A 13,771-nucleotide genomic window follows, 5' to 3' on the forward strand; every position below is an offset into this window, starting at 1 on the left:
GCATGCACGCACACACCCACCCCTCACAGTGAGCTAACGTTACGCTAAAAGCTAATTAGCCTTCACCTCAAGAATTGCGAGCAAGCTGAGTTTGCAGGAGTCATTTCCCACCAAAGGGTGGCTACCAAATGGAATACAAATTCATACTAACCCCGATTTATTTTTAACTGTCATTGCTCAAAAACAACAATAAACATAAAGCAATGTTTTTTTGAATGATTTACCTGTTTAAGGCTTTAATTACTTTACTTAAAATGTACTATTCTGATTGTCTTTTTTGGGGGGGAGGGGGGGGTATTGCACATTTTGTGTTTTTGCCATAAAAACAGGGTGTTCTTTGAAAAAAAGGTGCAGAAAACTTAAACATTTGTTTAATTTATGTCAATGGATAGATGGGAAGTTGATCGATTTTAGGGTTGTATGGTATTCTAATGAATTAAAAAAAGGTGCTATACTGCATTTGAAAAATACCGGTCCTTTTTTTTTTTTTCTTTATGGAAATGACGGCGCGCCTGGTGACATTACTGGTAATATGAGCTAAGGCGCATTTCACTCAACACACACACAGAGCACTTGCAAGCAAAACAGTCTGTCAGTTAGAACTGTCCGCATTACTTTATTCACAATAATTAAATCAATATTCAATTATTTACAATTACTAATCGATTTTTTAATCGTTCATGTCCGAATTGCGATGTGTCTAAAAATTGATGATTTCCCAACCTTTAACGATTAGCATTGTTGTTGATGGGGAAGGGATCTGTGGATCACGCAACTGGCTCGCTCATTATGTTTTCAAAATGGCTCAGGAATCTCTGTGAGATTGATACTATTTTGATCGTATCGATTTTCTCGCAAACTTTGTATGTCATTTGGTGTCATGAATCAGATATCCATCCATCCATCCGTTTTTTACCGCTTGTCCCTTCCGGATTTGCGGGGGGTGCTGGAGCCTATCTCAGCTGCATTTGGGCAGAAGGTGTTGTACACCCTGGACAAGTCGCCATCTAAATAAAGTACTATCTATCGATCTATTGAAAAGGGCCAACACAGATAGACAGAGGACATTCCCACTCACATACACACACACTATATATATGATAAATGCTTAAATACAAAGGCAACTTGTTTTTCAAATATACTGCCACTTTAGATAGATAGATAGTACTTTATTGATTCTTTCAGGAGAGTTCAAATGACTGAGACCATTTTGGGTCACCTTTACAACTCTCAGCCAAATTGAGGGAAGCCGTAACGATTGCAAGAGATATTGCAGGGTTTCCTGTAGATGGCCATTATATACTGGTGATGGGGGCGTGGTCAATATGACATCTCATATATATGACACAATGAATTTAATTTGCAATGATGCATATATTTTCTTTAAAAAGGCTAAACAAATATTTATGTATATTTAAAAACAATATTAGTTATTAATAATAAAATTATTAATATATTTTTTGTTCTTATATCAGAACCACAATCAGCTTTCACACAAGATATTTGACTTGGTAGACTGTGCTCTCTTTGTTCAATGCCGTTTTAATTGTTGCTGCTTGTTGTCAAAGGTAACACGGGCTACACTTTATTCTGCCCTAATTGAATGTTGCAATTTTATTTGCTAAATATGTAAATATTCCTTTGAATTAGATTTCACTTTAGGTGTTTTGTTGATATTCTTCACTATACAGTCACTGTAAAAAAGCACACTAAAGAAAGTACATTGTACACACACATGAAGTGCACATACATGTAGGAATCACCTTTGATTAAGAATATAACTTTGAATGAACTGAAAAAAAGCAATACAATTATGCAGCATGAAGGTTCGAGATCCAATGCTGCTTGCTTAATACTAATGTACAAAGGACTAGCTTATAGACAAGTTAACTCAAATTAGTGTGAGCACATATACTGTATATAAACAATCCTTCACACTAACATTCATATCTATGGACAATTTGCAGTCTCCAATGAACCTGACATTAATATTTTTGGAATATGGAAGGAAGTTGGAGTGTCCTTAGAAAACCCCCACACACGGGGACAAATGCACATTCCACACAGAGATGCCCAGACAAAGATTGGAAGATGCACACGGCGTGAATGAGACGTTATTGTTGGTTACGTCTACAGATTGAGTATGGTTTACACTAGCTTGAACAAGAAATGCTTTAATTGGATTAAAATACTTTTCTTTTACACTTTCTCTCCTTACTTTTGCCGGGTGTCAACTCGTTATTGTGCGCCACCAGCTGCTGATGCGCTTCTGACAAGCCATTTAGATGAACTTTTTTTTTCTTCATAATAAAGCAATGAGGAATGTTTTTATTATATTAGAGTTGTTTTTCCAACTTATGTTAGTCAACAGTAAGTAAATAGTAGACAATTTACGGTATATCCATTAATACGAACATCACTTAAATTTGTTTCCATGTTAAAAAAAGTGTTTTCTTGAATAAAAAAATAAAAAATAAACAAAAATTTCGGTTCGGTACGTACCTCGGTTTAGAGGTCACGGTTCGGTTCATTTTCGGTACAGTAAGAAAACATCCATCCATCCATCCATTTTCTACCGCTTATTCCCTTAAAATATAAATTTTTGGGTTATTTACCAAATTTTTAACATTGGGAACACTATAATAATTCTGCCCACGTTAATCCACATTAAACTGCCTCAAATTGTTGCTTTGATTAAATAAAATGACACAACTTTTCTTCTACATATAAAAAGTGCAACATTAAACAGTTTCAAATCAACTCATCATGCTTAATTTATTACAGCATTTGGGTAGCCTGTAGTTGACTTTTATTATGTAAATGTTATATTTTATCAACATGCAGGCTCGCTGCCATTCAAAACTAGGCTGCTACATTACTAATGATTAATGTAACTATAGCTGAAAAAATAGCAAAATAGCAATAGGAGAGACTATTCATCTCTGAAGACCATGGAGTTAATGTAGACTTTATGATGCACTTACATTATTATATACACTATCACAGACAGAAACTCTTCATTTAATATAATGTCCTTTTTTGCTGCTTCAACACACCTCAATCAACACTGTCCGTAACGCACGCACACACACACACACACACACACACACACACACACACACACACACACACACACGCCGCAAAATGAGCTAACGTTACGCTAAAAGCTAACTAGCCTTCACCTAAAGCCAGAACTGCGAGCAAGCTGAGTTGCAATTTGTTTCTAGAAGGTCAAAGGGCTCATAGTGATGTTTAGAAATTAGTTGACAAGGAAGTGTTTAGTATAATTTGGGATGAGTCCGTTTCTCCCCTGCTAAACTCATATCTGGCCGATGTTAAAGCGCTGACTACATCGCTCTGAATACGCACTGCTGATTGGCTTTGTATGTAACCAATCAGATGGTTGTTTGGGAGGGACAATGCAGGGTGCTGTGTACAGACACAGAGGCAGAACGGAGCGGAGCAGCTTGTTAAGACTTTAGCAAAGGCGGCTACTTCATATGTTCGTGTGAAACTCGTTCGGTACTCCTCCGCACCCCCGTACCGAAATGGTTCAATACAAATACACGTACTGTTACACTCCTAATATATAAATTGAAGGTGTGGCGACACTAATCTTGCCGTTGCCGTCAAAATAATTACAATAATTGTAATTATTTTGAAAATGACAAATATTGAAATGGCCCCTGATTGCTTACATTTTTCAGTAGAAAAAGTCTGGACACCCCAGAGATGCAACATTCTTCTTAGACTTGTGGTTCCCTCCAAACATCACAGCTTGTGCTTTAAAGTGGACTACGTAGTTCTACAGCTGATGCTTGTCCCCTAAAGGTGAAGTGGACCATGGAGGTGCTGTGCTACGGCCTCACGCTCCCCCTGGAGGGCGACACGGTCAAGCTGTGCGTGGACGTATACACGGACTGGATGATGGCCCTGGTGTCGCCCCGAGACTCCATGCCTCAGCCCGTGGTCAAGGAGCCCAACATGTACGTGCAGACCATCCTCAAGCATCTCTACAACGTCTTTGTACCCAGGTGGGCCCGTGCGTCACATTTGCCCACTCGGTCGCGCGGCGTGTTTGAGGACCTTGTGTCAAATTGTTCCTTCCAGGCCCGAGCAGCACAGCTTGAACCACATCAGGCTTTGCCAACAGGTCCTGACCGCCGTGCAGAAACTAGCACGAGAATCCCTCTCGCTGGCGAGGGAGACCTGGGAGGTCCTGCTGCTCTTCCTGCTTCACATTAACGACACCTTGCTCGCCCCACCCACAGTCGGAGGTAGCTCCACGTACGCTTGTGTGGGATGCCCACGTTACCGTCATCGTGCGCCGCCATCTTGTTTGTTTTTTTTGGTTTTCAGTGGGCGTGGCCGAGAAACTGGCGGAGAAATTAATGGCCGTGCTGTTCGAAGTGTGGCTACTGGCGTGCGCCCGCTGCTTTCCCACGCCGCCCTACTGGAAGACGGCGAGGGAGATGCTGGCCAACTGGAGACACCACCCGCCGGTTGTGGAGCAGTGGAGTCGAGTGGCCTGCGCCCTCACCTCCAGGTCAGTCTAAATGACCCATTTTAAGCTGCTTGACCATGGTGTGAATGAAGAAAAAAAAGGCAAGAGACGTCATATGTAACATCTGGAATGGACTTATGCTGTCTTCATACTTGCCAACAACTACCCCTAATGGGTACGCTTTTTGATCATCCATTGGTAAAAACTACAGTATTCCATTAAAAATGATTGACTTAAAATCCTTTAAAAATGTTTACTCTTCAAATCGCAAAAGAAACGTGTCGAAGAAATTACAATGAGCACTAGTCTGATAACTTCCTGTCGAGTGATTAACTTCCTGTCGAGTGATTCTGTATGCCGTGCGACAGGCTATTTATAGCTCCACTGCCAAACACTAAGCACTAGGGTTGTCCCCATACCAATATTTTGGTACTGATACTTGAATTTTATTTTCATACTTTTATTAAATCAAATCGCAAAAGAACCATGTCGAAGAAATTACAATGAGCACTAGTCTGATAACTTCCTGTCGAGCGATTAACTTCCTGTTGAGTGATTAACTTCCTGTCGAGTGATTCTGTATGCTGTGCGACAGGCTATTTATAGCTCCACTGCCAAACACTAAGCACTAGGGTTGTCCCCATACCAATATTTTGGTACTGATACGTGAATGTATTTCCATACTTTTCTTAATAAAGGGGACCACAAAAAATGACATTAATGTCTTAATTTGGACAAAAAATCATGGGTACATTAAACATGTGTTTCTTATTAGAATTTATTCCTTAAATAAAAGAGTGAACGTACTACACAACCATTCTTTTATTAGTAAGTGAACAAAGACTCCTAATTAGTCTGCTGATGTATGCAGTAACATATTGTGTCATTTATCATTCTTTAATTTTGTCAACATGATGAGGGACAAACTGTAAAAAAAAAAATCTACTTGTTTATTTACTGTCAATAAATGTTTTTTTTCTGTTTTTAAAATGTTCTATTGACACTTCTGTTAATATGTTATAATCATTTATTCTTCTGTTGTTTGATACTTTACATTAGTTTTGGATGATACCACAAATTTAGGTATTGATCCGATACCAAGTAGTTACAGGATCATACATTGTTCGTATTCAAAGTTCTCATATGTTCAGGAATGTATTTACTGAGTTTATAAACATACTGTGAAAAAATATTTTGTGACGATAAAAAATATAAATGTAATCATAGTAGTATCAACTAGATACACTCTTGTACCTGGTATCATTACAGTGGATTTCAGGTGTAGATCCACCCATTGCATTTGTTTACATTCAGGCACGCTAGCTTTTGTTAGCGGTGATGCTGGAGAGCTATTGTTTCCTATGGTGTGTAGTGAAGCATGTTTAACTATTCCTCGTCCTGCAGTGATAATGCTACTTGTAAGAAACATACTTTATTTGTCGCTATGGAGACGAGGATTAGTGAATTAGAAGTAGTTAAAACAATGCTGACTGTGGATGGATGTTAGCTGCTAGCTAGCTAGCCATGTCTCAAAGCACCTCTTCCTGAGGGTAGGGTTGAGTATCGTTTGAATTCGAACGATTCCGATTCCGATTCTTTGTTTCGATTCCGATTCTTGACAATTCTCGATTCCGATTCTTCTTGTACCATGCCGGGATCAATGTGTTTGACAGGTTGTCCCTGGAAGGTGGTATGTATTTTGGGTTGAGAATGTTTCACCATATCCCTGCAAACATAAACAAACATGCAATGTTGCTGTTACTGTTTAGCCCAGTATCAATTAGCTCTAACGTTATTGCTTAACTAACATAAATGTTGGAGATTCCACCTCTGAAAAGGGATGCAGTCTTTTGACTATGTGTGCAGTGACCTTTCTGTGGCAGTCCTCCGTCTGTGGGACCGACATTTTCCCCATTGCCGCTACGGTGAACGTAGTACGCTGAGCACATCGCGGAGCCTGGCTAGCAGGTTGTAAATTGTCTATGAAAAAATATGCGGGCTAATTTGTTAGCTGCCTCAACGTTGGCGCAAAATACATTATTTATTGCATATATATTGTTTTACCTACCGGATTCGGACTGCAGTGCAGTCACCGAGGTGCCAGGCTGGGCGTCGGAGCCAGAGGAAGAGGCAGAGGAGTACGGTCGGCGCAGCGCGTTGAAGACGGGACACGCATTTATTTGTACTCCATGAACTCGGAGGTGCTTCATCATGTTCGACGTGTACCCTCCTAAGCACGAAACAGTCCTGTCGCACGTGTTACATTTCGCCGATATTTCATTTTTTTTAGTAAAATAAAGCCACACTTTTGACCGCCGACGCCCGCTATCCATGCTTGACTGACTCGCTCGGCTATGCTAACACTTCCGGCGGTGGGCGCTTCTTCGTTGGTGTTTACCGGCTTCTTCTTCTGTTTGGCGGACTTATTCTTTTTTTCCGGTCGGCGGACTGGGTATCGAAACTAGGAATCGAAATTTAAACTTTTGAACGATTCCGGGAGAATCGGAAAGTTAGTCCCGGTTCCAATCGATACTCGATACCAAACCCTACCTGAGGGCATTTCAGTGTGATAAATTAATCTTTATCTTTACTTTTTACACCAAAATGCGTCCATTCTCTCTTTTCTGTCTACACACTGTCTGTTTGTAAGTGTGTGCGTGCGTGCGTGCTGCCGAACATGTTCCTCTGCTCCTACTCCCAGCAATGTCATGATGTGACTACGACGTGCCGTCATGCCAGATAAGAAAAATAAATAAATAAATAAAATGGGGAACCGGTACTTTTCAGAGTATAGTAGCATTTTTGATTGATTAGTACCACAATAATATACTAGTATGGGTTTCTAACCTTTGACTTATATTTTTTTTCACTCTTCCCCCCTTCACCAATATCACCTGTTTCCCACTTTTCTTATGGAGTGCCGTAAGTGGCTGATACGTTTGCGGTCCTGTTCTTGTCTTGCTGTAATGTATGTCTGCTCTTAGTGGTACTGTGCCGAAAATTTAATTTAAGTTCTTATGTCTTGTACATGTTAAGAATGGACAATAAACAGCACCTTGAACTTGAACCTTGCATACTGTGCAACCATACTCGGCACCAAAGCGCCATTGTTCTCAACCAAATTTACGTATGGTCATGGAATCAGCTGGAGAAAAATGCTGAGTCTTAAGCCAAAAAGAAAATTACAGTTATTCCGTCAAGAATATTCTACAGCCTATCCAGGAATAATTTCTGTCCAACAAAAGTGGAAAATGATGCAAAGTGCCCTTTATTCTGCAGTAATGTTGGGATGGAAGAAAGGAGTTGCCGCTTTCATCACGTCTCCTTCAGTGTTCATTGCTGGTGATACTCACTAAAACTAAATCAATATGCATTATTTCCTCTCCCTATTTTGTAACAACTGGAAATCTCATGTAAAAAATATACAACATAAAGTAGCAAAAAACACGTCAATAATGAATAAAGCCAAATATGTTCTAGACCAAAAATCACTTTATATTCTCTACTGCTCACAAGTGTTACCATATCTGAGTTACTGTGTAGAAATATGGAGAAATAATTACAAAAGGATTGTAGCTGAGATAGGCGCCAGCGCCCCCCGCGACCCCGAAAGGGAATAAGCGGTAGAAAATGGAAAAAAAAATGGAAATCACAAAAGGACACTTCATTCACTAACAGTGATACAAAAAAGATCAGTTAGAATAATACACAATGTTGGATATAGAGAACATACAAACCCTTTATTAATTGAATCAAAGATACTGAAATTCCACGACATAGTGAAATTGCAACCAGCTAAAATTATACACAAAGCAAACTATAACCTTCTTCCCAAGAATATAGAACAATTCTTCTCAACAAAAGAGGAGAAATATAATCTTAGAGAAAAATGTAATTTAAAACATTTGTACACATGTACAACACTTAAGACCTTCAGTGTATCAGTATGTGGAATTAAATTATGGAATGGATTTAGCAAAGCAATCAAACAATGTACTAATACGAACCACTTCAAGAAACTCTTCAAACTGGAAGTGTTTACTAAGTACAAAAAAGAAGAACCATGATAAACACTGGAAGTGCTTACAAAGTACAAAAAAGAAGGACCATGATAAACATTCTGATTTTTTTCACCCACTCATTCTTTCCTTCTAAAAATAATCTTACTTATCTCATCGTATGGAATAAAACTTACTTCTCCAATTATTTATTTATTTATTTTTATTGTGATTACTTATGGAGTATGTTGTGAATACATTGAGAACAGGAAGTGAACAAAAGTTTTAGCAACTGTTATGTAAAAGAAAAGGGGTAGGATTATATAAGCTCTGCTTCTTCCTACTCTTCGAACATGTTGAAAAGAGAAACTGACAATTGTGATGTATCATGTTGTATGCTTGCATGTTCGAAATAAACTCAAACTCAAACAAACTCAAAAATAATACTATTTTAAAATCACAGGTAATTTTTTTAGTATTTTTAAATTTTGTTACCCCAAAAGGGAAAAAGCGGTAGAAAATGGATATTATTTCCATAGAGTGGCATGTTAAAATAATCCTGTTTAAGTTGAAATGGCCTGTTAGTTTTCACAGTAATTCATGAAGTTAAGGTTATGATGCATTAAGTTAAATGATACGGAAACGTTTGTTACTGAATACCTTCTAATACGCTTCTGCCTTGGAGACTTTGTATGTGTAAGTAATATGCAACTATAATTATTTGATACTTGTTTATATTGACAAATGTGCTGTTTTGCACTCCAATATTGTTCAATGTTTATTACGTGTGACTAGCTCAGCTGCTGTGTAGCTAGCAGCTTCTAGCATGTTTGTTTACCTTTTGCAAATGACTTAGGTAAAATAGAAGAAATTGTGTGCTTATTGGAGGACATTTAGATGTTAACTGCCTGCCCAGCTTTGTAAATACACGGCTTATATCGGACATTTTAAATGCAAGGTGATGCACTCCATTACTTGTTTGTTTGCTGATATCGAACCGTTATGAATATTGGATTGGATTGTGTAATTTGCACAACTGGCCACAACGCAGGTGTCTGTGTCTCAGTGAAGAAAAAAAAAAAAGTTACATTCACCGGCACATTTTTGGATTATCATTAGTTGTTACTATCAACATTTCAGTTTAGTGTCTTCTGTGCCAGTAAAAATTGGTCATGTTTGCATTCAGACTCCTGCGCTTCACCCATGGACCCTCCTTCCCAGCTTTTAAAGTCCCTGACGAGGACGCCAACTTGATCCCTTTGGAGATGGACAGCGACTGCGTGGCACAGACCTGGTATCGCTTTTTGCACATGCTCAGGTTTGATATTTGATCATTGGTATTAATGAACATTTCTTATTATTTTTTTACAGCTCAGTTTAAAATGTACTCTGTTCATAGTATTTTTTTTTATCTATGAATGGAATATTTTCATAATTGGAGCTTAATAAAACGGTTTAAAACAGGTGTGTCCAAAGAAGCCCTAAGCTAATTTTATAGTAGTTATATTTGATCTATAAATTTAATATTTTCATAGTTGGAGCATAATAAAGCGGTTTACAACAGGTTTGTCCAAAGAAGCCCTTAGCTAATTTTTTTCAGTCCTGAACAAAATTTAGAAAAACATACTGTTGCCAAAAAACATTAACAAGTGGAATAAAAGAACAAACAGGTTAAATTTAATGAGAAAATGTTGACTTTAATATAACAAAAAACATAAAAAAGTAAGATAAAAGATTAAAGAAATGTAATTTAACAAGAAAATGTTGCAATGTTGACTCTAATGACATAAAACAGGGAATAAAATGGTTTACAAGTTTAATTTAACGATAAAACGTTGCAATATTGACTCTAATAATACAAAAAAACATAAAAATTGGAATCAAAGAGTAAACAGGTGTGTCCAAAATATTTACAGTTTAACTGGAAAAACCTTGTTAAATGATAGGAAGTTATATTTTAATCACAACGAATATTATCAAGGCTTAGGTCGGACTGATTACAAAAATAAGTAGTAAAGTGAACTATATGTATATCGCACTTTTTCTCAAGAGACTCAAAGTGCTTTACAGAATGAACCCTGTTATATACATGCTTAAAGGCCTACTGAAATGAGATTTTCTTATTTAAACGGGGATAGTAGGTCCATTCTATGTGTCATACTTGATCATTTCGCGATATTGTCATATTTTTGCTGAAAGAATTTAGTAGAGAACATCCACGATAAAGTTCGCAACTGGAGAAAAGCCCTGCCTCTACCGGAAGTCGCAGACGATGATGTCACATGTTGATGGCTCCTCATATATTCACATTGATTTTAATGGGAGCCTCCAACAAAAACAGCTATTCGGACCGAGAAAACGACAATTTCCCCATTAATTTGAGCGAAAATGAAAGATTCGTGTTTGAGGGTATTGATAGCGACGAACTAGAAAAACAAAAAAAAACAAGTTAAAAAAAAAACGCGATTTCAATCGCGTTCATTGAGACAGATTCATATGTTTTTAGAGACATTTACTAGGATAATTCTGGGAAATCCCTTATCTTTGTATTGTGTTGCTAGTGTTTTAGTGAGTTACTCATAATTTTTGCGCTCAAGAAACATCTCCATGACTTTAGCTCCGGGCTTTTTCTGTTTGTTGACAAGTGTTGGAAAAGTGTATTGCAAGTGAGTACTGCTGCGGCCCATACAGACCACAGCTGAGAAACAGATATTTTTTAGCAGCCTGGACAATGGACTACGGCCCTATGGTTAAGAAACTCTGGTCTGCATAACATGTCATTGTGGTTCTTTGTTGAAAATGTTGCATGGATTATGTTTTACAGACCATCTTCAAACCGCTTTCTGAATGTTGTTTTTTTTGGGTGGCTCTTATTTATGTGCCTCCACTTCGACAGCGTCTTCTCCCCATCAGCCATGTTGTAGCTTTGAGTGCTTCCATAAGGAGTGTACTATATAAGTTTGAACTGTACGCTCCTTTTTATAACAAACGGCAACAGGGGAGGATGCATGTGCATGTACAAGCCAGTCTGCCCCAAACAGGGGATAGAGAAAAAGGAGCTTATTGACTACAGGCAAAGCACTTTGGGTAATTTTCTACCATATATGAAGCTATCCGGTGGAAAACCGTCACTAAATGGGCAAATTTCAAACAGCTCATTTGGAGGAAGTATAAATGAAGGCGATATTGTTTTATAATTAACATTTTTTCAGGACCGGGATATAAGCCGCACCCAATAGGTTTTAGAATTTTTTTCTCTCTCCATATATTAGTCGCAGAAGTCGTAGATATATACGTTGTAAGATGAATTATTTACAGAGAAATATTTTGTAATTGTTTATTTAAATACCTTAATTGTTTCCAAACGGGGGTCTGTAACAGGGCAGTAAAACGGGGGATCAAACAAAACAGAAGTCATCATCATAGACCCACTAGCTGCGCACGGTAGCTCTCCAATCAGCTAAACATATAACTCCACGGTGACGTTTTGGTGAATTTACTGAGGAATTTGTGAAAGTGAAACAATACAAAAATAATGCCATTGTAAGTTAATAATACTAACAAACACACTTGTAAATGGGTTAGCATGTTAGCTAATGCTAACGACACTATAGTTTCATTACATTACGATAGCACGTACAAATATGCATGAAAACAGTCCTACAGACATCACACCTTGGATTATTTAGTGAGTAAGAGTAGTTTTAGTTAAATTGTAAAACTTTTCAAAACGGTTGCTTGGAGTGATGAATGATACAAGTATGAACGCTATGGATGGCTAGAAGAAAAACCTGCAGTGACCGAAATCGTCCATAAGATGGCGCCATAGCACAAACAAAACAGTTTTTAGGTGTAATTGTTTTTTTTTGGCTGTTATCGGAGAAAAATCCATAATTTAGTCGCAGGGTTCGAAGTGTAAGAAAAAAGTAGCGACTTATATCGTCCAGAACTTACGGTATCTCCGCAACGATTGATTGATTGATTTATTGAAACTTTTATTAGTAGATTGCACAATACAGTACATATTCCGTATATTTGACCACTAAATGATAACCCCCGAATAGGTTTTTCAACTTGTTTAAGTCGGGGTCCACGTTGATCAATTCATGGTACAAATATATAGTATCAGCATAATACAGTCATCAAACAAGTTAATCATCTGAGTATATACTTTGAAGTATTTACAATCCGGGGGGTGGGTTGTGGAGGGGGTTGGGGCTGGGAGGTTAGGTTTGGTTGATATCAGCACTTCAGTCATCAACAATTATATAATCTGAGAAATGGACATTGTAACAGCGTTGGTCTGATTTTGTAGGATATGTACAGCGAGCAGTGTACAAAGTGAGCTCAGAAACCATATAACAACACGTATTAGGGTATACATTTGATTACTTACATTTGATTATTTACAATCTGGGAGGTGGTGTGGTGGTGATTCCATGCTTTGAGTTGAATGAAGTGTTGGGGATCCCAAATACTCAAACACAATGAGTCAGAAAAATGGCCTTGAAATGTCTTATATAACCTTGTTGTGACGCTTGCAGCAACCCAGTGGACCTGAGTAATCCGGCCATCGTCAGCACCACGCCCAAGTTTCAGGAGCAGTTCCTCAACTCCAGCAGTATCCCGCACGAGGGGGTGCTGCTGCACCCGTGTCTCAAACAGCTGCCCCAGATTTTCTTCAGGGCAATGCGGGGTGTCAGCTGCCTTGTGGACGCCTTTCTGGGTAGGACAAAGACAAACGTACAGTTAAACCATGTCGCTGTGTATTTCTCTTTCTGCAATGTAGGTGTCTCAGTTGAAAAGACGGGGCTATCTTTTTGTCCTGCGCGGCTCTCCCACGGTACAGACACGTTGATTAGTAAACTGGGCTCAATGATAAAGTGGGGGTGACGATATTAGAGTTGAGGAGTCTTTGCTCTTTTGTGGGCAAGAAATGTCAATCAAGATGCAGATCAGGCACCCTTTTTTGATTGGAATCTAACAAACCTGTCTTGCATGTTAACCAATGAATTCTAAAATCACATTTTCCTGTCTACAGTTTTTCTTGTATTTTTCCAACCTACAATTTGTGTAAAAATCTTGATCAGTCTCTTTGCCATACCCGCCAACAACTATGGTTTTCCCCTAATAGAAAATGGATGGATGGATGGAGTACAGTTTTTGATAATGCAGTGGTAAAAACTAGGGTTTTCCAATAATAATGATGAACTCAGAAATGGAAGGTACATAGCTGAACTACATTTCCCAATAGCTTGACAGTAGTTTT

At 38.3% G+C, this 13,771-nt stretch overlaps 1 protein-coding gene across 9 annotated transcripts in view; it reads left to right on the plus strand.

The window, feature by feature from the left end:
• The window catches only part of LOC133544542 (ral GTPase-activating protein subunit beta-like), a 108,268-nt gene that overhangs the window by 9,163 nt on the left and 85,334 nt on the right, over positions 1–13,771 (plus strand). For 5 of the 9 annotated variants that reach the window (XM_061889990.1, XM_061889992.1, XM_061889993.1 and 2 more), the window contains exons 3-7: positions 3,832–4,034; positions 4,111–4,277; positions 4,360–4,546; positions 9,689–9,820; positions 13,047–13,345. In XM_061889990.1, the coding sequence (XP_061745974.1) occupies positions 3,832–4,034; positions 4,111–4,277; positions 4,360–4,546; positions 9,689–9,820; positions 13,047–13,345 (988 nt within the window). The remainder of the gene's footprint in view (positions 1–3,831; positions 4,035–4,110; positions 4,278–4,359; positions 4,547–9,688; positions 9,821–13,046; positions 13,346–13,771) is intronic. The other 4 variants (XM_061889995.1, XM_061889997.1, XM_061889998.1 and 1 more) reach the window with 1 other exon arrangement.

The sequence above is a fragment of the Nerophis ophidion genome, linkage group LG27 (assembly GCF_033978795.1).
Source record: "Nerophis ophidion isolate RoL-2023_Sa linkage group LG27, RoL_Noph_v1.0, whole genome shotgun sequence".
NCBI classification, from domain to species: domain Eukaryota; kingdom Metazoa; phylum Chordata; class Actinopteri; order Syngnathiformes; family Syngnathidae; genus Nerophis; species Nerophis ophidion.